At 44.2% G+C, this 25,974-nt stretch overlaps 1 protein-coding gene across 1 annotated transcript in view; it reads right to left on the bottom strand.

The window, feature by feature from the left end:
* Positions 1–25,974, bottom strand: part of LRP5 (LDL receptor related protein 5) — a 160,958-nt gene that overhangs the window by 41,275 nt on the left and 93,709 nt on the right. The window contains exon 8 of the mRNA XM_055813999.1: positions 811–1,027. Within this exon, the coding sequence (XP_055669974.1) occupies positions 811–1,027 (217 nt within the window). The remainder of the gene's footprint in view (positions 1–810; positions 1,028–25,974) is intronic.

Below are 25,974 nucleotides of genomic sequence, written 5' to 3'. Positions count from 1 at the left end.
TGAAAGGCTGGAGATCTGTGTATTGGCAGGGGGTAACGTGTCAACCTACTTCACGTGATTCTGTTGCACCTACTCTCAGTAATTTTAATAGTTGACCAACGAATCTGTTCACTGCTGTGCCCAGGCTCCAGTGTTGCAGGCAGCAGACAGACACGTGGTGAACACGTGCCTCTCACGAGTTACTGCTGAAGCCAGGAGGTCCTGCGACGTACGCCGCTGCAGAACGCCGGCAGGGCCTAAACACTGCCTGCACCTTCCAGCGGACGCGGTGGAAGAACCCCGAGCTCCACCTGCTGATCCCATGCTAAGGGGCACACTTCAACTGTTAGATTTAAGCACAATTTAGGTGTTAAAAGTTGAATATTCAAGTGTCACGTTCTCGGAGGCAATGTCGTAATAGCCACTAACTCTGCCTATACCACCCGACATAGCAAAGAGCATTTTGGTAACTGAACATCACTGGGACTTTGTTCTGGAAGAAAAGAGCAGCAGAAAATTGAGCAGTTCTGTAAGCACCAGAAGTAAGGACTCCTATAGATTGGGGGCAGGAATAAAACTCTCCTCGCAAAAATTTAAAGAGTGTAGTGGAAGCTGTGGAAGACATGCCAAATGCCACTAAAAACCGGAAGCCCATTATTCCTTTTGCAGCACAGTATTTTCCCAACTCTATATTAAGTGCAGTTTCCCTTTAAAATGATGCAAACACAGGAGACCATAGTTATTCTCATTACAAGCAATCAAGAGTTGCTTAATGAAAGCAAGCTCATCTAGAAACTACTGCAAGTCCATCCTGTGACTCCTCATGCTTACCAAACACTTTGGTAACACTTGTTGCTTTAAGGCCCATTAAATCTGGCAGCTGATCGATAATGATGTCTCTGCTAGCCTTTATCTTGTGAACTCTTTCAATACTTCGCCGCTGCCAGTCGGTCCAGTAGATGTAATCTCCCAGCAGCGTGAACCCGAATATATGTGGAAGCTTATCTTCTAGAAGGGTTTTCCTCATTGTTCCATCAACATTGATGACCTGTGGGAAGCATGAGAGGGGGGAAAAAAAAAAAAAAAAGGAAAAAAATAATCTTTTCTAATGCAGGTACAAGTAAAATGGCAGCATCAAGCATATTTTGAAAACTTCTCTATTTTTATGCAAGAACCTCCTGAAATCCACAGCATGCTTCTTCAGAAAAACGTACCTCTAGGATTGTTGAAAGAGAAATATATTGGAATGACAAGACTGAAAGCGGATTCTCTCACCCCTTCTCCACTGAAAATCCTAAGCAGCATGAATTTAACTTGCATCAGTTCAAATCTGCAAAGACCACCACAACAGGAGTGGTTTTGGGGGTGAGAGTGAGCTTCAGGAGATTTTTAATTTCCATTCATGTCTTGGTCTCACTACTGAACTCTCTCCCCAGAAACAAGGGGGTGACACTTTGGAGTGACCTTTGGCGTTCAATCGCAGGGAAGAGAGGCCATCAGAACTCCTTCAGGCCGTAACAAGGTCATGTAGAATCTGCACGTCCTGAAATTTTGGGGTTTTTTTACCATGAAAGAGGTAAGTTTTTCTCACAAGGTCTTTAAGATGTGGAATAAATACTGACTTATCGACATATTAACTTGTATTCCTAAAACTGCAGAGAAAGCAAAATAATATTGGAGAACACTGGAGATGGGATAAGCCCCACAGATACATACATACATACATATATATAATACGTGTGTGTGTGTGTGCTATTGGTTAATTATTTCATAACCAATTACTGCAATGATCTCGTGCTACCCTGCTTTGTCATATACTGCTTTGTCATATAGTCTGACCCTGATCGTTGGGCAAGACAGGGAATCAAGACGTCCACATACAATTCCCCACGCCACGTGCCTAAAGTCACCTCCACCTACTACACGAACTGCCAGCATCCTTTCAATCATCCAGACATCCCTTACCCATGGCAAAGGGCGTACATTTATAGGACTCAGGCAAAATATTTATCTGACAAATCCCCAGATTCCTCCCCATCCTCCTTCTTGCAACTGGTAGCCGCAATATAACCACAATATTTTTAAGGTGTTACATGAAAATTCATGCAGTGAGCAGCATCAAGTTCAGTATCATATTAAAACCAAAACAAAAGACCACAACTTAAGACAATTTATTTTCCACTGTGATTCAAGCAAATCTCCACTTGTTGCTAGAAATGCTTCACCAGTGGACAACTGCTGTGCTTTAATTTAGGCTCCCACGGCTTGTGAGTTTTTAAGAAGTCTCATCTCTATTATTATTTAGAAAATATTTGTTTTTCCAGACTCAAAATACTTCGCCTGTACCTTGTAGATGATTGCGTTGCCTTCACCATGCAATGCTTCTGTTTTCTTGTGATTTAAAGACAGCTCTGGTCATTTCAGCACTGCGTTCCCCTGGCACTTAAACTCTTAAGTATTTAAGCAATATTTATTTCTTATTTTAAAAGTCTATAACTTAAAACGCAACGTAATATTAAACCATTTAATGACTAACAATATTGTGGGCTGTCAAAATGAACCATCAGTTTTACCACTTTTTAATGCAGATATTATAAAACCGTACGTTGTACGGCTCCATCCATACGTGGTAAGCAGCAAAGCACCTATAATGTCTTTTTGTAACGTGACCAACAACAATTTCTACCTCTGACTAAATTAACATGTGAATTTCAGCATGTTCATGCACATCCACGGTAGCTACCCAAATAAATTAAAAAATGAAATCTCCGCTTTGAAATCTTATCAAACTTTACAAATTTGTGAAAAGAACGTGCATTTCTTCCATGGCACTGGCAGGATCTGTGGCCCCACGGGGAGAGGAGCCCGGGCTGGGGACACGTGGGGACCCTGTGGGTCACAAGCAGTTTGTGCGGAACCTCAGCCCGTGGGAAGGAGCCAGGCTGGAGAAATTCGTGGAGAACTGTCTCCCAGGGGAGGGCCCCCCGCTGGAGCAGGGGCAGAGAGAGGAGGAATGAGCGGCAAAGGCACGTGTGATGAGCCGACCACGACCCCCCTTCCCTGTTCCCCTGCGTTGCTGCGGGAGGAGGGGGAGAAATCAGGAGTGGAGCTGAGCCTGGGACGAAGGGAGGGGTGGGGGGAAGGTGTTTTAACATTTAGGTTTCTCATTACCCTACTCTGAATTGATTGGCAATAAATTAATTTCTCTGAGCAGACTCCGTTTTGCCCGTGACGGTAGTTGCTCAGCGATCTCCCCTTCTCGTCACCCACTGTATTTCCCCTGCCCTGCCCAGCCGAGGGCAGTGACAGAGCGGCTGGGTGGGCACCCAGCACCCAGCCATGGTCAGCCCACCACAGCATGGGACACACGCTAGACCTCCCAGCCATCACCAGCCAAACCGCGGGGGCGAGCGGTGCCTCCGTACCCACCTGTGCCGCACACAGGAACCACCACTGCAACATGGTCCGTCCTGGCACGCTGCAGCGTGGAAGTCTTCAGCAGCGGAGGAGAACAACTTCACCAGAACTTTAAGACCACCGAGCACCTCCGGTGGATTTGAACTCATGCTACAATGTAAACCTCTGGATTCCTGCCACAAAAAGCCTCCTGCTGGACACAGTCAAAACCACCACCAGAATTCCTGAAAACTACGTTTTGCCTCAGCCCATCAACCTATGGTTCTTCTACTACTTGATGAAGTAGCAGACACTGAAAATTAATGTCTTTTTATTTTGTTAAGCTAAACAGAGTACATTAAAAGAAAAAAAAAAAAGGCTATGTTTGCAGCTAAAAGCCAAATGGTTCTGCAATTATCTCATTACATCATGTCCAGGCAACCCCCAAATGCTCGCTAATTTAAAACAGCATCAATCCCACAGGCGATACTACAGGTTCAAAAGTTCACGATGCATACTTAGGTTTTGGACGACCACAGTGGTGCCACACCAAGTCACCAAGATGCCATTTCTTTCACAACAGGGCGAGCAGGGTGGGCATCGAGCAGCCACGTTTCCAACTACTGTTGCAGACGAGCAGTGGAATGGTCCAAACACAAGAGGTGCTGACTAAGTCACACCAGATGAAGGCTGGATCCAAGGATGCAGGAACACCCATTATTTCAATTCCATGTGCCTCTGTGGATCGTTGCAGATGACTCCAAGCCATTGAACTTTATGAACCTCATGAAGTTCAGCAAAGCCAAGTGCCAGGCCCTGCACCGGGGTCGGGGCAGCCCCCAGTATGGATACTGGGTGAAGGATGGAGAGCAGCCCTGCGGAGAGGGACTTGGGGGTGCTGGTGGGTGGAAACTGGGCGTGAGCCAGCAACGTGCGCTCGCAGCCCAGAAAGCCACCCGCGCCCTGGGCTGCGTCACCAGCAGCGTGGGCAGCAGGGCGAGGGGGGGATGCTGCCCCTCCTCTCCGCTCTGGTGAGACCCCCCTGCAGCGCTGCGTCCAGCTCTGGGGTCCTCAGCACAGGAGAGACATGGGCCTGTTGGAGCGGGGCCAGAGGGGCCACAGAGATGGGCAGAGGCTGGAGCCCCGCTCGGTGAGGGCAGCTGGGAGAGCTGGGGCTGTCCAGCCTGGAGCAGAGAAGGCTCCGGGGAGACCTGACAGCCGCCTTCCTACATTATACGACTGTTCAAGCACAGTGGGGACGGAGATCCAAAATGCTGGGATCAGACAGCAATAAAACGCTTAATGGCTTATATTTTGGCTAAGAAGGTGATGGAGTAAGCGTTTGCTTGCCCTCTCCCAACCATCCCTCCCCCTGGTCCTGTGGGCAGAACTCCTATGAATCCAAGCAGGCTTCCCTGGGATGCAGGAGGACAGCTCTGACTTGGAGGATCCTCCCGTGCCGTGGGCTATTATCAAGCCCCCTCAGCAGTAGCTAATTGGTGGCAGCAGGCAGGACACACTAATTAAGTGTGACGCCACCTTCTAGTGGCAGCCGGGGCAAAGCCTGCGCCACCCGCCGTCACATGCGGTTCAACAGGCACGTACCAAACTCCACCTCAAATTTTGCTGCCATCCATCCTCGCGGGGACCCACCTCTACTCTAGCGTATTAACTGAAACCATGAAGATGCAAAATAAACATCTACAAACAGGCCTCACAATCTGGCCAAAAGCACAACTCCTTTCATTAAAATGGCTCAGCTAATTAAATACCGTATTAACCCATCATTCCACATCTGAAACGGTGCGTCGCCTGTTGACTGCAGCCGAAGGGAAGCCGTTACGGTGCATTCCTTAGCATTTAGCACAGAGACCAGAACAGGCTTTTTTCTACTCAGGGTTTTCGTTCTCTTTCTGCAACTGGTAAATGGATCTCGACTTGGGTCGAAGGACAAATGCAACACTAAATCTGCCGTGCCTTCCACACAAAACACTGAAGCCCCCCTTGAACAGAGGCACACACTAAAAGCCCCTGATTAGTCTTAAGACTTCAATGACAAATCTCCTAATGAGGCATCGCCAAGCTCGGCTAAAATCTGTTGTGGACAAAATGGAATCAACATCAAACGCCTTAATGAACTGAACTACACAAAAAACACAATAAGGTGATAAGGTGTGATTATTTTTTTTTTTTTAGATGCTGCTGCAGTGTATGCAAAATGATTTAATAAATATTTCCAAATATAACACTCAAAAGCTCTCAGCTCTTTGAAGAAGATTAAAGTAAAACAATGCAATTAAATTCTACACATCAGTGTGATTCATGTAGTCAAGTTATATTTCAGGTGCATCTGTGAAAAAAACAACTATTCAGCATATATATAGGATGTCTTTTGACAGAACAACAAAGAGAACTCAAGATGCCTTGCTCCTATATTTAATTCATTAAGATAAAACAGAATTTGTTCAGTTGCTACAGACAAATGGATGTCGTCAGTGGTGAAGTCAAATGGAAAATCATTCCTGGGGGGCTGAGCTAAATCACTGCATGAGCAGGAAGGAGACATGGCAGGCTGGCAATGGTAAAACAACAGGACTGCTGTATTGTTGGGAGACTCTCCATTACTGGGAGAGTGGTAGGCCTGTGGGTCTATGACTCTTCTCCTGTGGATCTACTCCTCTTCCCCTGCTGGAGAGGAGAGTCTTTTGCTGTGAGGGTGACCAAGCACCGGGACAGGTTACCCAGGGAAGCTGTGGAGTCTCCATCCTTGGGGATACTCAAAAGCCTGGGCAACTGGCCATAGGTGGCCCAGCTTGAGCAGGAGGGTTGGACCAGATGATCTCCAGAGGTTCCTTCCAACCTCAACCAGCCTGTGACTCTGTGAATGGCTTTTATCGATTCTCACCAGAAGACTCTGAAAAGGCATCTTGAGTGAACAATGCCCAGTCGTCTTTGGCTGGAGAAAGAACTTGTGAGACAAAGGACATGAGTGGCCGTCAACAGGGAAAGAAAGAGACAAAAAAAAGAGAAGTGGAAAATTCTGGAGAGTAAAGAAGCCTGCCCCAGAAGAGCGAAGCAGCTGTGAGCAGTCTGTACCACAGCCTATATTCAGCTGAGTATAAGCTATTCATTAACATTTCCAACAGCTGAAACACAACCACCTTTCATCAATGCTTTGGGATAAAAGCAAACTTTTTTTTTTTTTTTTTTTCCTGGTCTGAAGGGGCTTAATGCCAGGCATGTATTGGCAGACACTGGTAAGCAGAAAGGAGAATAACATTAAGACAAACAGTACCAGAACCCACATATCAAAAAAGGGTGGGGATGGATGGACAACAGACATATCTGGCCAATTTCCACAAAATAAAAAGAAAAATACTGCTTGAGTCTCTCAACAATCTGTTGCCTCAAACAGTTGAATAACACTCGAGAATTTCGAAAGCAGTTCCTCGGTGTTGTCAGTAATTTCTATCCACCTTGGCAATATCTAGGCTACCTGGTAAAAGCTGCTTCATAAACAAAACTCATGAGGTTTCTACTGTCATTACATTTCATGGATTAATCCTACATGTACTATTGTAGCTCTTCTTTCAGATCATCCTCATTTCAGGTAGGTTTTGATGTTGATGTACATTTTTGTTATTGTTTTCTGAACTCTCACATTGCTTAGGCGTTAGTGTTCAGGGCCAACTGCAAACTATAAGCACCCACCTACATTTAGAATAAGCCACGAACCACGAGAGCACGGAGAATGAATTTCTACAGTATCATGAATTAAACAAATTTCTGAACTGTGGGTAACCGTTTGCTGTTTGCAAATACACGGTGACACACCACCCCCCTTTTCTTACATGTTCTTTTCCTTTCTCTAAGAGCCTGGTAAAAGAGCCCACGCTCAAACTTTTCCTGATAGTCTCCCCCCCACACACACAATTCTCAACAACCTCGCAATGTCGGCTTCCTGGCGGGATGCTCCAAAGCTGTTTGTTCCAGATGCAACGACTCTAGCACGTTTTCTTTATCAATTTGTTCTGTTTCACACAAATAAAAATCTACGCTTACAAATTAACGTAAGACGGTTAAGTAGTGACTTGTTAAAAAAACCCTGAACCAGCCATCTACAGAGATGCCAAATGCAACAGAGTATAAATTTACATTATGAAAAGCAGGAGTTTATAGCGATCTCCCACTTTCTCTGGGATTAATATAAACAAAATACGTTCTTATCCTTCTGCTCATATTATCACCATGTGAAGTGGTTATTTATTTGCAGTGTTGATCTGTTCATATTTTTCCAGATCAAATCACCACCACCCCTGATTCTCTCCTAGGACTTCACAAAATCTTATTAGTTCCAGAGACAGTGTTGCACTTTCAGACAGACTTTTCAAAACACGAACACATGTAATAAGCTCTAACAGACACAGATCGATGGATGAATTTCTTCTTGTTGGAAAGGTTGTGTTAACATGATTGTGATTTTGAACCCGCTTATTTATAAACCTCATCTAGGAGCAGTTAATGTTCTCCAGATGAGTTACATCAGCCTGACATTTCCAGAACTTTGTTCTGCTTACAGGATATCAAAGGATTAAGGGTGCAGCTGGTCAATTCTGCAACTTATCTCTCATAAGCAGGGACATGACGGCATGCTTCGAAACTCCTTAAAAGGGGAAAAAATTAAACACAAACATTCTCAAAATAATTTATGGCAACTGTTGGCTAGATCCTAAAGCATAGAGGATCTACTGAATTAATACTTCAGTTTTATTTTTAGGTAGAAGTTGCTTATTTGATACACTTCAGGGGAATTTTACCTTCTGCAAATGCTTTTTTCATTCTGTGGTGCTGACCACCATGAGTTAAGTTCAAAGGGGCATGCGACACCTCTGAATTTTAGCTAACCTCCATTATGAAAACAATACACCTTTTCAACTTCTAGTTAACTAGTCTGGGACAGGTGAAGAAGAATCTAAATTTCTTATATAATAATATTTTTACAATGCACACATCTTCATTTTCTCACTTCTCTCCTGATTTCCCTTTTCTTCAAAGGGATATCAATAATCTTGTAAGATCTTTACCTTCTCCTTTCCAGATCCAAACATATTCCCAACTCTAAAGACTGCTAAACATCTGTGGAAATAGCACATCATACAAATATTTACTGTGTTATCCTCCTGCTGATGAAGCCGGTACTGCAAGCACGTTTATAAACTATACGTACAACATGAAGGAAAGACAAAAAAATAATGAGATTGATTGGTAAACTTTTGAGTCCAAAAAATGAAGCAGCAATTTCAGTAGCCAACTACAATTCCTTAAAAAGTCAAAAGGATGTCAAGAATAGCAGCTACTTGCAGTAGGAAACGGCACCACTGCTGGTCAACGTTTCCCAAGGAAAGACTTGCCCCCTGTCCAATGTTATCATGCTCACACAGACTTGCAATGAAGTAAAAATTAAGTTAGGTGTAGTGTTTACTACTCCTATTTTTCTCCTTTTTGTTTGTTTACCCAAATATACGTGGCCTTTTTTTTTTTTTTTTAAATCATCTTTTATTTTACATACAATGAGAGGTCCAAGAACAAGTGATTGAGAAACACCAGCCTAGCCATGACCCCCTCTTGGGGTCTTTCTAGCATTTTACACCCAGTGCCGGGTCTCATGCCATCAACCTCTGTCCACAGTAAACTAAGACTAAGGTAGAAGTGTTTTGTCCAGCACAGTGGGACCTCTTGCTCAGAACTCAGCCTTCTTAGTCTTGCCTTGGGGAATCATAACATTTTCATTTTTTTAACCTCACCACAGTGCAATTAACAGAAGCCACTTGTAGCCCTTCACATCCTCCTCATCCTGTGACAAGCAAGTACAACGCTTCAGAGAGCCAGACAACGAAACCCTTACGCTCCAAGTCACCAAAAGTGTCATACGGAAATTCCACTGAAGTCGAAGGTTGAAAGAATAGACTCTAGATCAAGTTGAAACGTCCATCTATTCCACAGCACTAGAATGGATGCTTTATCCTCACTTAATAATGGATTAGCCAAGTCTCATGTACTTCCCTTAGTCAGAAATTGAATCAAAGTTCTCTCATTAAACAATTATTGCTATCAGAGGGAGACAGATGAAAAACGAATCCAATACAAATGCAACCAAAGGCAGTGGGCATACAATCCTCCTTAGAGGGAGGCAATGAAAGTCTAAGGACTCCTGTAAGCATATACAAATACTCATTCAGTTCCTGATCTCACGAAGGCTCCTGGGCCAAGCAAACAGCAGATTCTGATCACAATTCCCTTCTATTTGGTACCATTTCTAGAAACGCTGCATTAGACTAATCCAATCAATCCAGTCTTACCCACCACTGTGTAGGGTGTACGTCAACAAGGCACAAGTAAAAGCCATGCCCAGAAACCTAACCTAGGCTGTCCACAGCCAGCTGGAGCATCAACAGCTGGACGGAGCCCTGGCTAAGAAACGGTGCGAACACAACTATATCACCAGCTCCTGCAGCACTAAGCCAGGTACCTCGGCACAGCAAGCTCTGACACCTGCAAGCCCTCTCGCAGCTGAGATGTATCTGCTGAAGGAGCAGAGCACGGCAAGACTCCTCCTGCCTTGGTAAGATGCTCACACTCCACTATTACTTGGGGTAAGCAATACTATCAATTATACTTATTTGAGACACTATTAGTATTGGTAAGTTACGCACGGAACGTTCAGTTTACCAACAAAATGTAGTCACCAGGTGGTCTCCAGTCCCTGCAAATGGTTAAAAAGGCAAAACAAAGCACAATCCTGATCAGTTTTCAAATAAAGCTACCTTTCCTTCTCAGGCCCAAGCCTGGCAGGACAGACAGACCCTCAGAGGATGTTCGGAAGCTCAGAAATGTATAGAAGGCTCCTGAGAGTAGATCTAAGTAAGGTCGTTCATCAAGAGCTTCCTACATCAAACCAATATGAAATAGTGGAGACAAGAGTTTAGCTGAAATTTAGGATGTCCTTTTGACCTACAAGACAGATACTTTAGGGTATGATTCCCTGTACCCCGGTATAAGGAAAAAAAAAAAAAAGAGGTGTATTTAGGAGAGCAGACATACACCACGTCTTCAGGAAGTCAGCTACAGTCAACTGCAGCTTGCAAGCTTCTTCTCTGCCTTTACCAGGCTGGTCTAAGATCATAATTAAGAACTCCAAAAGTACCAGAGAGCCCCTTCTATTGAAGGCTGAGCAGTTAACATGGGTATTGGGGGGATGGTTTGGTTTTACGGCTCAGACATCAGGCAAATACGGATCCCAGCGTGTAACCTCAAGCAGGTCACCAAATCTCTCCAAACATTATTTCTCCACGTGCATAACATGGATAAAAAGCCTTCCTCTTTCTGAACCCTGCCTTGTCTGCTCAAACTGCTTCTCAATACCAAAAAGTGGAGCCAAGCTGATACATCTTTCAGAGCGCAGCTTAAAATTTGGCAGGCAGTGCTGCTCAGGCCAGTTCGAGCAGAGCCTCTGGCACCCCATTCCCCTATTCACACTGACACCTTCTTGCCATGTCAGCACAACTACTTGTGTGGTAGAAAACGTATCAGACTGAAAAATCTAAACCTTTTTGGCTGGTTATTTTTCAGCTGGATCTGCTCCCTGCTCTGGTTTTCCACGTGGCTGCAGACTGTGGTGCCAGCCAGAACAGAGCAGGGGGATGCTATGAGAGAGGGAGGGCAGGGACCGCCTGCAGGCACTGGTGCAAAGAACTGGTGTAACACCATCTTCAGCGAGGTAGTAGACCCACGGGGAAAGTATGTCTTTCTAATGTGCCTCACCGGGTAACAAAAGAAGTTATTTCCTTCTGAAACAGGAGCGACTTGATACTTAAAATTAATTGGAGGACATATCCTAAAATAATACATACATTAAATAATTGAAGACTGGTATGTTATATAGTTGGTAATTTTACCTTGGAGGGCTGACAGTTAATTAGAAACAAATAATAAAGCTTGTGCTCTCTTATTCCTATGCTAATGCCCCAAAAGCTCATATTTAATGTGAAACCAGCACTATTTGAAGACACTTGATCCCAGGTCCAAGGGGCCAAACACAATCTGCACAGGCGACCGAGTCACCCGCAGGACATGTCTGCAGCGCCAAGTAGTAACAACTGACCCACCACCACCTCTCACCTGTAATTTGCCCACTAATGACTCTCTCCCACCACAACTGAAATCCAAAACTCCAGGCTCACTTTCAAATTATCTGTGAAACGTGAGGAGCCTGATGACAGGGGAAAAGAGCACAGTTTTTTCAGCCTAAACTTGCAGGGGAGGCAAGGGTTCCACCTGCTTGCACGCCAAGATTTCTCCTTCTGCCCCGTATTCCCTTGACCTTGTAAACATCGGACTGGGGCAAAACCTCATCTTTCCAAACAGAGATTGCAAGGGGTGCTTGTAAGCCTAGAAAGGTTCAGCAGAAAAACAGGATTCAATTTTAAAGGGGTGGAGAGGGAGATCTATATGAATTTGAATTATAAATAAAAAAAATAATCATTAATGACAGCATTTCCCTCTCTGAAGGCCAGCACAACTGGAACCTGATGTTACAGGAGACTGGGCTTACAAGAAAAGGACGATGACACAGCAGTAACTGCATTTTTATGGTTTTGGATTGGAGGGCTTGTTTTCAGAAGTATGGTTATTTCTAAAATAGTTGTTTCTGTAGCATACAAGCAACTGCAACCCAAGCAACTGGCAGCCCAACAGGCTAGAACAGTGATGGAGTAGTAGATCAAAAAATTAAGTGTTTAACGAGAGCCACGAATACCGCCCTCCAACAGGCCATTTTAACGTAGCTAACGGGCAAACACAGAAATGCTGGTCACTGAACTCTTAGCTCCCAGGCACCCAAAACTATATGGATCAAACGTTGCCCTGCCATGTCATGGGAAAACCCTGGAGCTTCAAAATATTTGAAAGATGAGAGAGTAGTTCAGGTGAAGAGTGTCTGCGCACCCAGCTTTCCCTGTCCTGTAGATAGCTGCTTTGGCTCGCCGCTGGCGTCAGACACAGGGATATGCGGACTTTGGCCTGACCCCAGATGCCCTTTTATAAATTCTAACTCAATAATGTAATAGGAAAGGACAAGAAGTAAAAGTTGACTTCGAAAGACTAGAAATTATCATCTGAGCAAAGTGATCCTGATTAGGAAGGGAAGAATCTCCAAAGCAGAATCCTCTCTGCCCTGAGCTCAAGTATGATTTCAGCAGTGCTCACGCTCTCAAATAAAAGAGAGGGCTCACACAAGATAACCAGCTGCACACACTTCTCCTGGCTAAGATTTTATTAATGCCTCTTCAAACAATGCAACTCTCAAGTACAAGAAAAGAGATCGGTAGCTGGGACTGATAAATGCAAACCCAAAGATGCGTCTCTCAGTAGTAGGCAGAGTTTGCATCCAGACTGGACGTGACATTTCTGGTTCATAATCCTTTCAAATAAACACACAAAAAAAGAGGTGGAAAGGAAGGGAGAACCGGAGACAAATGCAAATCCTGTACAATATCAAAGGCTTTGGACGCACTCTGCTAAATATGATACGCACGTACAGCAGCGAGCACAACAGCATTCGACTTCGATGCAAATTTTATCTGTTACCGTAACATAAAGGCATAGCCCTACTACAGCCCTTGTTTGTGTGAGTATCTTTAGGTATATATGCCACTACACTGCTTGCTTTTTTGTTTTTTTAAGCAGCATAAAAGCATGTATTCTAAATGAAACAAAAATATTTGCAGCCATATTATCGGTCTACTTTCCAATATTCCTAAAGAAAGCTTACAAATTAACCAGAAACACATGCCTAAGCTTTATTTAAACCTGCTGGAATTTCTGACAACAATAAAAACAGTTTAAAGGAATCATTGGTAAGCTGCCTATGAAAACACACAAAAAATCTAAAATTCTGCATGAAATTCCTGAAATAAACACTTATTTTGAAACAAAAATAGTGAACAATCACCAAAAAAAGGCTATTTCTGAACAAGGATTCAAGCCACAAAGGTTTGCAAAAAACCCATGCTAATTCGATTTAATCCTAAAGGCAATTTATTCAATGTACATTACAGATAACAATTTTAACCTTGTTAAAATAGTCAAATTTCACGTACTCAAAATCATAAACTATAGCAAGTCAAAAAAGCGTGAGGCTGTTTTAAACTCAGGCTATTTTGCCGGTCTTGTCCATTAACCTGAATGAGATCAGGGATTTAGCTTTAATTGGGAAATGACAGCCTTTACTAACATTTCATAGAAATCCCCAGCTAATTTAACTGCCAGGCTGGTTCCTCAAGCTCTAAAACGTTGATCTGGTCTGGAGGGATGGACACTATAATAAGTCGTTCTGTGGGGAGGGCTGGATCACTCCTGATCATGGTTGATTAACACAGAAGTGTTCACCTCTCCCGGGCTCGGTCCCAACCGACGTCAGCCTTGCCTCCGCTAAGGCTTCAAAAAGAAAGCAGCAGCTCATCTCAGTGCAGCGAATGAAGGCAATACAAACTTTTTTTTCATTTTTGCAACAAGGAATTAGAGAGAAGCCCATTCTCAGCTCAGACAAGGTCAGTGGCGCAACTGAAATACGTTGCAGGGGTATTCGTGGAAGTCCATTTAGGAAGCAGGTAGCTAATCTTAGAAAAGAAATCATGTTCTACTGGGAAATGAATCTAAAAGCTGCTTCTGTGAAAGCAGCCACATAACTCAACAATGTTTTCTGAAAATATTTTTATATAAAAATAAAAACCTTACCATTTTCCAGGCGAGAAAAACTGACGTATGGTAATTCAAATGGTATTGTTTCTTCTCAAGTTAGTACCCCTAGAAACGTGTATTAAGATCTCCAGTTCCCTTTGCTTACTTCTTTCAGAGGTACGTGAAGGCAGAACGCTGGTTCTCCTGGTCTCATGCTACCAGCACAAAACTATTTGACGTGCTTCCTAGGAAGAAGTTCTTCAATCCGGTTCTCCTCTTGCTTTGCACCAAGAGCTACAAAAGCGAGTGCCGTTTGATGGGGATCCCATGAGAAGGGTTAGCTCTTTTCTCCCTCAGGTGAATGCTTGTCTCATGTAACAGAAAACGGAAGCCAGAGGTAAAGGTTTAAGATGCTCATTTACCTCTCTGAACTGCAATTTTGTTACACAACAGCCCTGCAACTCCATGACCATTTTAAGGCTCTGGAAGAGATGGTCCCAGAACCTCTCCTACATGAGCCTTTGCAGCTCATTTTCATTTGCTTCTACACCAGCAGATGCATTTCTGTGCCGGTACGTTCAGCCAGACCAAGGATTTGATCCAGGGTAAAACCAACTTCTTTTCCTCTCCTCTCAGCTATCGTGCTGACTCAAACCAATCTCAACGCTTCAGCGTAAATCTGAAGACTTTCATCTCCAAATCACAACTGCTATGGCCACCTGAAGCAAAGCCAGTTTTTTCCCCACCAATTTTAGCCAGAACGCACTGAAGAGCTAGGTTTGGATCAGGGAGTTTTATACCACACCACGTGCTGCCTTCCCACCGCTGCCGGAGGAAGGAATTGACACCAGCGCTGCGTGCTCTGGGCGATGCGTGCGGAGCAGGGCACTCCTGCCTGCCCCAGGAGGTATGTGCCGGGTGACCTGTGGGATTAATGTCCAGCTGAAGAAACACCTTAAAGCTGTAGGTAGCAAGGAAACCTAAGAGCGAACCACTCTGAGACACGTGAATGGCACACTCAGCTCCTGTGTTCCAGCTTCAGCCTGTCAAAAAAAACGGGTGCTGTGAACTGCTTAAATTGCTAGAAATACAGGAAAGAACTACATCTATATTGACCACTAGTTTATTTTTGGGGGTGTAATGCACTCTACATCATATAAATATATTTTTCTTTATTTTCTTGGACAAAACAGTCATACAGAACCTGAAGCACACATAATACTACTCTTCTATTTAGCCTTTTCTGCAGTAACGCAATGACATGGTGACCCCCGTGTTACCTTAAACACAATTCTCCATCGCACATACCAACGTATCACCTACAGTTTCTTCAACACCTTCTGCCAATCCTGTGATCCCTTTGCTGAAACTAAATTGTGTTTGGATGTTCATTCCAAGGTTGTACGTGATGGCTGCAGAAAGAGGCTCCGCACAAAGAGGAACCGCACAAAGCTCAACAGGGAGGACTGCGAAGTCCCGCACCTGGAAAGGACCATCACAGCACCTACACATGCTGGGGGCCACCCAGCTTGGTCAAAAAGGACCTCGGGGACCTGCCGGACACGTGAGCCAGCAACGTGACCTCGCTGCAAAGAAGGTATTCTGGGCTGCCCTAGGAGGTGTGTGGCCAGCAGGTGGAAGAAGGTGATCCTTCTCCTCTGCTCAGCACTGGTGAGGCTGCACCTGGAGCGCTGCGTCCAGTTCCTGGCTCCTCAGCACCAGAGAGATGTGGGTATGTCCCTGTGAGTCCACAACGGACTACAAAGGTGATGAAGGGACTGGAGCATCTCTCTTAGGAGGACAGGCTGAGAGAGCTGGGCCTGTTCAGCCTGGGCAAGAGAAGGCTCAGGGGGAAACATCGTGAATGTATGTGCAGGAAGGCTGTAAAAAAGATGGAGCCAGGCTCTTTTCAGTGGTACCCCGTGACAGGACCAGAGGCAGTGGGCACAAATGGAAACACAGAAGGTTCCCTTTGAACATCAGGAAATACTTTTTCACTGCGAGGGTATACAAGCACAGGCTGCCCAGAGAGTGGCTGTGGAGTCTCCATCCTTGGAGGTATTCAGAAGTCATCTAGTCCTGTGCAACCAAAAAGTCACTGTCCTGGGAAACCAGCTCCAGGTGGCCCTACTTGAGCATGGGGGCTGGACACGACGACCTCCAGAGGTCCCTTCCCAGCTCAACCATTCTGTGATTCTGTGTGACGGCTCTCTTTTGAAGCCTCTTTATTCTAAAAAACAAGCAGAGAGGAGTGCTTCCCACCTCCATTATTTGTACTCCAGCCTGCACCCTTTAAAGCCCTCCACGTTGTGGTCTCCAGCTCATATGGAATGCATTGTGAACAGGCAACCAGCTGTGGTGGCAACTGAGAACCGCAAGGCTGCCATAAAACAAGAAACTTCAATCCCAGTTTTGGTGCGATTATGTTAATAAGCCTCAAACATAACCATAACGACAACAACAGCAAATTTCTCTGCATTTTCTTTTTCTTAACATTGATTTATTAGCTTAATAACAATTAAAAAAAAAAAGAAGCTGCACCTTGGTAAGTTAAGTTAATTTTTTCTTATAGATTAAAAAAATCTTCTAAACCCTAGTTTTATAAGGTAAAATTAGATTTCAGATACATTTCTGGGCATTGTTTAAAACATATGTATTGTTAACAATGTACTACATCTGTTTGGTTTTGCTATCGATAGGTTATTACCATCCCATAGGTGTAAAGTCCCTCATACGTAGCCAGAAGCTGCACCTTTCTAGATCGTGTTTGTACGCGTATTTTGAAGTAATAATCCCATAATAGATGACACACCCACTTGTGAAATCTTTTTTTCCTTCACGGTGCCTGACCTTTTCATACACTCGATGAGCCAATTAGTAGTAGAAGAGGCAGAACCTCTGCAGTATTTAATCAAGACTTCCTTTTTGTCAGATTTATGTCCCATTAAATTAAAAAACTCGCCTTTATCACATTGGGAAAATGTCAGGATTTACTGATGTAGCTGGGCAGACCTGTGTGCCATGTGTCAGACTAGCAGGGTATCTCATACCAATGATGCCCTGGATCTAAAAGTCATTTTGCCATTGTAATGAAAAACCTCTTGAAACAACAGATTGGTACCAAAGAGAAACCCAAACATGCTCCTCTTAGCACCGCGTGGGCTCAGGAGACTTGATCTTTGTTAGAGACATGGGTATCAGACCCAGCTTTTGGCAGCTCAGAGAACAGGCTATTAACTAAACAAAATTTCTCAGATATATCACTGCCCCCCCTCTTAGCATTTATTAATTTCAGGAAAGCACTTGCATACTGTAAGTTTGCCCTTCTTAGAGCTTGTGGTTAATGGAAGCACGTGACTGAGATGCCCTGTGATCCGGATGATAGAACAAGCACCCGACTGATGCTGGAGGATGCTGGCTAACACAAGACCATGGTTTCAGTGGCTCCCAGTGCCCTGTTCACTGCAAGACAGAACTTCTTTTCCCCAGTCTCTGCAGGCTCACTTTATGCATGCACTTGTGTACAACGCAGAAGTGTTTCTCCTCTAAGAAGAGGTCTGTTTTTTACAAGGGAACAAACATACTAAAAAAACCCACCAGTGTAACATCTGATTTTGGCGTTGCGCTTGCCATGTTCGCTTTGTAAACTGTACTGAGTGATTATCCCAGCTCCTTTTTTCGGTTTAGCTAAGATACAGCCTTCCTCAACATACCACAGCTAATATTCCACTCGTTGCTTCAGCCAACTCTAAAACAAAGCAGCTCATAAAAAGGCTAGACAGTCTGTTTCAGCTACCTTCTGCCTTTTCATTTAAGGAGTCTGCTGCAAAAGCACATCAGCTACTCAGAACGAGACGCCGTGCCGCATTCATACTTTATGCACATAAATCATCCCCTCCAGCCTCTCACGCAAGGGTCAAGTCCAGCTCCAGAGAATGCTGGCCAAGGTCCACCGCTCAGGAAACATGCCACCTGCGGCGCTCGAGGTATAAGGCTCCCAGTACCAGCTGAAATACATTACCAGGCTGTGGAGCCACCCCCTCTTCCCTTTACCAGAGATCTCTGCCAACCCCACATGGCAGTAACCACTCGTTTAGCAACCTCAGGAACTGCCCGTGCATTTTTGTTTTCATGACAATCTGCACCGAGTCTGCAGGCCTGCAAAAAGACCTGGGTTCAGCTTCGATGGACACAAATATTCAACCTCTTTTCTAAAGTTAGATGTCAAGTTTGGCTCAAAGCGCAGGGCTCCAACACTTGTGAAGGATTCTACCCTGTTCCAAAAAGGGGTCAGCATTCCTGCTTTAGCTCCAGCTGTCCTTTTGATCTCATACCTTGCACAGCGCTTCTGGCTTTAAGGTTGCTGTACCGTTCAGTGGAATGCACAGGATGAAATATGCGAGAGTTTCAGGGATGAGACAAGGCTCATCAAAAAGCTAAGTCCTTGGATGTCCACCCGCACATCTGTTTTTCGTGGGGTTATTTATTTATTTATTATTATTTATTTATAATTAGCTAAAAGGGATTAATTTCTGTACACCATTTTGCCAGTAGTGGCTTACCACTCCATTGCAAAACACTCTGAAAGAGCTACAAAACCAAATAGCTGCAAACCCAAAACCCACACACTCTAAAGTGCAATAAAGTGGCCATGAAGGCATTCTCTAATCAGACAAACCATTCAGACGGCTCTCTGGGGAGAAGGAAGAGAAAAAAAAAAAAAAAGCAACCTTCTCTAAATAGCTAAGGATAAAATCCAGTTTCTAAAGCCTCCAATACCCTATGGGAAGTAAAAAAACCTACAGTCAGCTGCATCTTGGTATAGTTCTGCTTAGCACCACTTACAGAGAGAAAACAAGTTATCAGTAATTAATCTGTGATGTAAGCTTCAACAGTGATACACGTCAACATCAGAATTCCTTCTTAAAAAAGGAGTCACCCTATCATGTAGGCTTCCAGCAATTACCTTTACCTGAAGCAGTATTTTCCACCGCTGAAGTCTTCACCATCACTGATAGAACAATGACAATGGGGAGCTGCAAGCCAGAGAGCACCTGACAGATTTCTACTCTGACACAGACGGAAAAAAGCCAGCGTAAGTCATTTCCACCGTGATACTTAACTTCAATCTGAATTTTGGAAAGAGGAAGCTGACCTTTATGTTCAGAAGGAACGAACAATTAGAGCCACACGTGTGTGGGAGCAGACACTTAAGATGCTTTCTGCTAGTAAATGCATTTGAAACATGGCTGTCCCACGTCACATGGGAACAACCTGCAGGTAGGCACGGGTGACATGGCAACTGCCAACCAGGGATTTAGTCCCAGAAAACAGGAAATATCTTGCACTGCAGTTCCTCTGTGTCCTGGTGTGTCCTTCCCCATAGAGCAGAAAATCCCCACCACAGCTGCAAAGCATCAATAACCAACCCCTGGGTAGTTTGGTGCTGTTGTCAGTGGCACAGATACTTAATTCTTTTTTCTTTCTGCAGATCCAGGCTCAAATTTAAACCCGAGCAACACAGTTCCCTTCTCTTCTAGCTTCTAACATGGCAAGCTGCCATCATGGCTCAGGAAAAGCTCAAGATGGGACCTGTTTAGTTTGTAGTCTCTTAGAGGGACCAGCAGATAGGTGCTGCTTCTTTTGGGGAGTAAAGAGGGTTTTTTTGCCAGTTTACTGCAAGAAACACCCAGTCAGAACTGTGGGATCTGACTGTGCTCACCTCAATTTCTGAGAGCTACAAGATATTTCTCCTCTTCATCAAGTCACTTCTGATGTGACCAGGATCGACATTACCTCCTCAACTAGAGTTAAATAAGTTGTTGGGTGGAGAACTTGTGTCCTAGCAGAGCTCAATGTAGGGAAGCAAAGCAGAACCAGAGCGACAGATGCGACGGCAGCCAACAAAAATGAGCGCACTAGTCTGGCTGGGGCAGAGAAGGCAGACTGCCATATGCTAGGCAGCTCCAGTTCTGCCTAGTTTGGGGACCAGTACACCTACTGGAGCTGCCTTTCAGAAGATGCCATCTCCCGAAGAATGGGCTGTGTAACAGGACAAAAAGGGTCTGCTTCTCTGAAAATAGTTTACCGACCTGGTGGGAAAGGTAAGGCCATCTTTAACCGACAAGGGCGAGGATCAGTAACACAGAGGCTGTACGTACTCTCTAAGCTGGAAGGTTCCTGTCTGCTCAGAGGACAGGCACCCAGAGCAGCTGGGGAGGCAAGCTTCGTGTAGCTGGAGCAAGGAAATGACAGTGTTCGTAATTTTTCTGAGAGTTCTTTCATAAATTGTGATGAAACGCACTTTAAACATGCATAATTCCCTCTTCTGCTTCCCAGGATGCCTGCACACACCGCTGCCGAGACCACTAACGTGTCCCCCGATCCTGCAGCACGGAACTGAAATCATCAGCGCCCGACCTACCTGTGAGCTGGGGACTGGGGGAAGTTTCTGCCCTTGGTCTTCACTTATCAAAAAGGGAACAAAACCCCCCAATTTCCCAGGGCGCTGCTATGTCACTTGCAGAATGTTTGTTTATTGAAGCAGGGTAGGTAGAAATCAAGGACAAAAGGGGAAGCATGTCAGATACATCCAAATTCCCCATATTTAAGAGACGCACTGGAAAGCTGAGAAAGCAAGCAAGGAAGAAGAATGACCCCTGCTTTGTTCTGATAAAGAAGAACCTGACTAGGACAACACAGGTTTTAACATCTAAATTAAAGAATGAGAACAACTTCTTCAAGAAGGGGATTAAAGAAATGATCCTGTCAGCATGGAAAAGTGGAGGAAAGGGCAGAACAGAACGCGGTTGGAACACAGCCAACATTAAATATTTATTAAAGAAACCTGCAAACAAGAGCTAAATCGCTAATTGCACCTGCAGTGATAACACTCACCGCTTGCTCCAAATCCCATCCCTCCTGATTCTATCAACCTCTGGAGGCTCACAAACGTTCTGTTTTACTCCACGTGTGGAAGAAATGGGATGCTAGAGTGGGAAGCCTTCTTCCTTTTTTTTTTTTTTTCCCCTGCTACTGGCCACCTGCAAGACTGAACTAGTCTCTTCATTTCAGTGCTTCTGTCTCTCCCTCTCCCCTTTTGCTTTGTCTATTTGGCTTTGGGGCTTGGTGGGTGGCTCCTTGGGTGTTGTGGTTTTGGTTGTTGGGTTGTTGTTTTGTTGGGGTTTTTTTAGGGGGTGTGTGTTGTAACTTATATTTGGCATTTTACTTAAATCTTCAGCTCTTGAGAGACACTGACTGGGTGGGAGTCTTGGCTTAAATTCTAATATGAATGTTTCATGTTCTGGGTTTCAGAGAAAATTTTAAAATGTAACATAAAACCCTGACAGGCTTAAAAGAAAAGGGCAAAAGGCAAGTTATAAAGAGTCATTTTAGAGTCCCCACTTTTAAGCAGATCTTCTTTAGGGAGAAGAGCTGTTTCACGCATGAGCTGCAGTGCCTGGGGCAATGGGACAAACCCATAGTCTGGGTTTAGTAATACTGGAACAGCCACACGCTGTTTTCAGGCTGTGACTGGCATTAGCAAGATTCACAGTCTTCATCGGGAATCAAAAAAATAATCTTCACTTTGTCCCCGTCAGGAACTTTCTCATGAAAGCACACCTTGAGTAAGGGCCGAGGAAGAGTTTCAGGGTCTGGCTACATGTATGCGTGTGCATATGTACAAACACGGACAGATATGCACACATATATATTTGTGTGTGTGCGTGGAAGTGCCTGTGTGTGTGTTTCTAATATGTTTTCAGAAATCCTGTTTCCTGTTGGAAGATTCAAAGACGTGAATAATCCACCCATGGACAAATCAGTTACATATTCTTCACTTCTGCAGCCAAATTGTCCTGGAGATATATAATGAGATTTTACATACTTTGTGCCTCATTGACTAATTAGATCAATGCAGGCTACTCCCCCTGTCCCTCCCTTTTCGTAGTAGGGACTTTCATCGCCTGTAGCTACACAAGTGTGGTTGCTTTTGCCAAATACTTGCAGATACTGCTAATGGCTTCATTTGAACTCTGCGTTGCTGCATATTAGTATGGAGAGGGGGGTGTATTTTAATCCATATTGCGATTGCTTTGATGTTGTTTGTAATGAGGAATATGTTTTTATTTATACATATCAGAGCTGTTAAAAGGAATCTGGGCTTCCCAAAGGATTAGATTTCCACTATCAAACACACAGAGTGTATACTTAGAAGAAGGGGGAGGCTAACTAGAGGTCAATTTTCCACTCGCAAACTACAGTGCTTAGGCTCTTTCAGCTCTTTCCATCCACGGATTCAGATGCTTTGTAGAGAATGCTATCAGTCCTCCCCACCTCGCACGCAAGGAAACTGAGTGAGGCCACTGCCACGCACTGCTGTAGGCCACACGGATGGTTAACGCAGCATTAGTAGAGTCACAGGACCCACTGCTGCCTCCAGACTGACGCTGCCACCCACACAATTTGAAAAAACACACAGGAACTACCAGAAATAAGGATCCGTCATTTTCACACCCCTGACAGGCAGTGGATAAGGCGGCAGAACGACTGAAGTTGAGTGGAAGGTTTGGCTGCAGACATTTTGAAAGGGAATACAAATAACCAGGGGAATACGTATGGCTCCCGTTACTCCTCCTACTTCCAAATGCTGAGACCACAAACTACAGCACTACAGTTCTGTCCCTTCAGAAGCTCGACGTCCACGTACAAATTATTACAGACTCCTGAAATTAGGTATTTAAGCCAGAGGCAAGAATGAAACTGCACCTCTACAATGCAGAAAAATGGTATCTCATTGCTGATGTCCAAGGTCAAGTACTTAGTACCCAAGACGGAGATGACTGTTCTGGGGGGAAAAAAAAACCAAACCAAAAAAACCCATCGTTAAACGAAGTTTCTGGCACAGCTCACTTCACTGTAAATTAAAACCTGAGTACCAACTTTTACTGCAAGAAAGCCTGGAAAATAAATCTCTCTTGCCAAAGTGAGTTTTGCCTCCCAGTTGCCATTTTGAGAGTGCTCCAGGGGCTTTTATCATTTCAGTTTCAACAATTCCTCTTAGCCTCATTTAAACACTTAATTTTAAGATGAGGATCTTTTAAAATTACAGTATCTGACCACTTGGAATGCAAGAACTTTCCCGAGTACTTTGTGGACTCTCTGGAGCTTCCTTTTCAGAATGAAACTTCTGTTTGGGGTATATCTTTGTCTCAACATATTTATTCAGTGTTTTGTTTTGACTGATTTAATTGCTTATGATTATTGTAATGTTCTAGCGGAACAAATTATGAGGGTGAAAGTGGAAGGGAAGGATAATGACAGCGTTACGACACTCCAGATCTGGTAGAAAAGGCACTTTTACAGACTTTTCACTGCAGATTCACTGCAGAACTACAGAAGGAAGAGGGCTCATAGTTCATACACAGAGAACCTGGATGCTCCGGGCCACCAGAACTACTTTGCACTCACCGGTGTGGGAGAAAACTGGAGCTTTTCTCTGACCCAGAGTGGCACATATTCTAAGCACTCTTCAGATGCTAAGAAAGCTGCTGCAATTGCTCATTTATTTGAAGAATGCAAACTCCATCTGCATAAAATCTCCCAGCACTGCTGCTGGACAGGACTAAGCTATCATTCTCCTATGACCCAACTGACCAAGATGAGGTGGCGCTGCACCTCCCTGGAGCAGAGGGTAAGGGCAGGTGGACACACACCCAGCCTGGGGCATGCCTGGCACTGCCATAACCCCAGCTGAGCACACAGGGTCTCACCTGTTACAGAGAATGGTCTGAGGCCAGGTCACACGGACGCTGCAGAGAACCCCGTGCATCACCAGAGGTACAGGGTCACGGAGGACCTCTCCCCCTGACTTTATTAAACAAGGCTGAAAGCCAGAGACAGCAATCCAAACCAGAACAAAATAATTAATTTTCTACTCTGAGTTACTGGGCTGACATAAAAGAACAGCATTTCTAACAGCTGTTCCGTATGTCTACTGGAAACATGCTTTTTTTGAGCCTGAGGACATGGGAGGAGGCAGCCACTGTGACTACAAAAATATCAGTTTCCTGTTTAAATTTGGGACCATATTTAGACTTGATGGCTTATCGTCTGAGAGGTTTCTCTGTATAGAGGGAAGGTTGGTTGGTTTGTTTGTATTAGGGATAAGGCAGTTTCCTGACTGGGATCACAGCGTTAATATTTGTCAATTTTATGCCAATTGTGAGTTAAAAAAATCAACTAATTCACCCAAACACTGCCTGTGGTGAATTTGTTCAGTACAGCCAATCCCAAGTCTTTTTTTAAAAGAATTGGTCATTTCCATACAAAAAAAGACTTCAAATTTTGGAACTGCCTGGACTATGCAGCTGTTCTATAGTAAACTATTAGATACTCAGAGGAATTTCCTCTCAAAAAGGAAGCTGGAGCTGGTTTGATCAGAACTGGGAGACTTCCCATGACCTTCCACTGCCTGTATCTTAATGCCCATGTGTGAGTTCCAAGTGTATATTCAACACAAGAGACCTTTACCTGCCCCTTGACCGTGAACAGCTAGCACTGCCTACTCTGTTGGTTCCCTAAGGACACTGTCCAAACCAGTCCAACATGGAGAAAAAAAAAACCTTGCAAAAAGCTAGGGTGAAAACTTTCACCAACTTATTTGGAAAGATACCAGGGTGAGAAGCTGACAAGCAACATGCCTTTGGCTTGTCTAGTACTCACCCCTTCAAAGCAGAAGAAATCTGACAACATATTGAAATGAATTTCATTTCACTCTTTGCTGGGGTCTCTAACGGAGAAACTCGAGTCCACTTACGTTAAAGCACCAAGGCTGAAGAAGACAGCGGTTCTCAAGTTGATTTACCAATGGATTAGTTGCTCAGGAACTCAAGGGCAAAGACCTGGACGTTACCAGAATAAACTGTCTGAGCCTCATCTGCCGACATAAACTTGTCAAATGTCAGTATATAGATACATCGGACGTCTTCACTCTGTCTATGCCTCTCCTGAAATGCTTGCTTCAGCACCGAAAAACAAAGCACATTTGTACCAAGTTTAATTCAGAGAAAAATAAATTACCTCAGCTGTTCCAGCATTCATTCATTCATAGCATAAGACATCCCACTCCACTTTGGAGATTCAATTGAGCTGACATGTTTAAAAACTTAGTCTGTTGCTCCAAAACCAAATGATTTGTGTTTTATTATCAGTCTGTAGCAGCAAATTATCTTTTGATCTCACCCCATCTTTCGCCTCCCAAACCTCACTGGCAAATCTTTTCTCTTTTGAAAAACATTTGCTATGCGTTTTCAACTTCTTTCACAAGATTTAAGCAAGCCGGGACATTCACCAACAAAATCAACTTTAACTTTGCGTTGACAAAGCTGCCCTGTGTTACCGGGTGCCCTATTACAATCACAAGTTCAAACTCGCAAAAGCCAGAGGACAGGTGATGAAGGCACAAACTGATGCAACCTTTACTTTGTTCTTAAAAATGGTTAACAGCCAGCATCGATTTCCATACTTAGTTATTGGTAACCATGAAAAGGAAGGTAAAAAAGGCCAGTTATCTTGTAGCTCCTTCCCGTCTCAGATATAGAAGACAACAAGAAACATGGTTGAGAAGCTCTTGACTGCACAAGGGTGGCATCAAGTGCACTGGTTCTGTGGAACAAATGGGATTCTTCCTCCCTGTGAACCGTCCAGGCACAACCAGGTGACAGACAAGGTACAACTGTTGTGAGGGCATTAAGCTCACTCTAAAAGGAGATCCTGTTAATGCATAAGCACCATACGCAGTGTCCAGACCCCCACTCCATAACAGTACGGATGCAAAGTGTCAAAAGACAAGGAGGAGAT

This window comes from Falco peregrinus, chromosome 9, assembly GCF_023634155.1.
Source record: "Falco peregrinus isolate bFalPer1 chromosome 9, bFalPer1.pri, whole genome shotgun sequence".
Classification (NCBI taxonomy): domain Eukaryota; kingdom Metazoa; phylum Chordata; class Aves; order Falconiformes; family Falconidae; genus Falco; species Falco peregrinus.
This window is presented reverse-complemented; position numbering and strand designations above follow the sequence as displayed.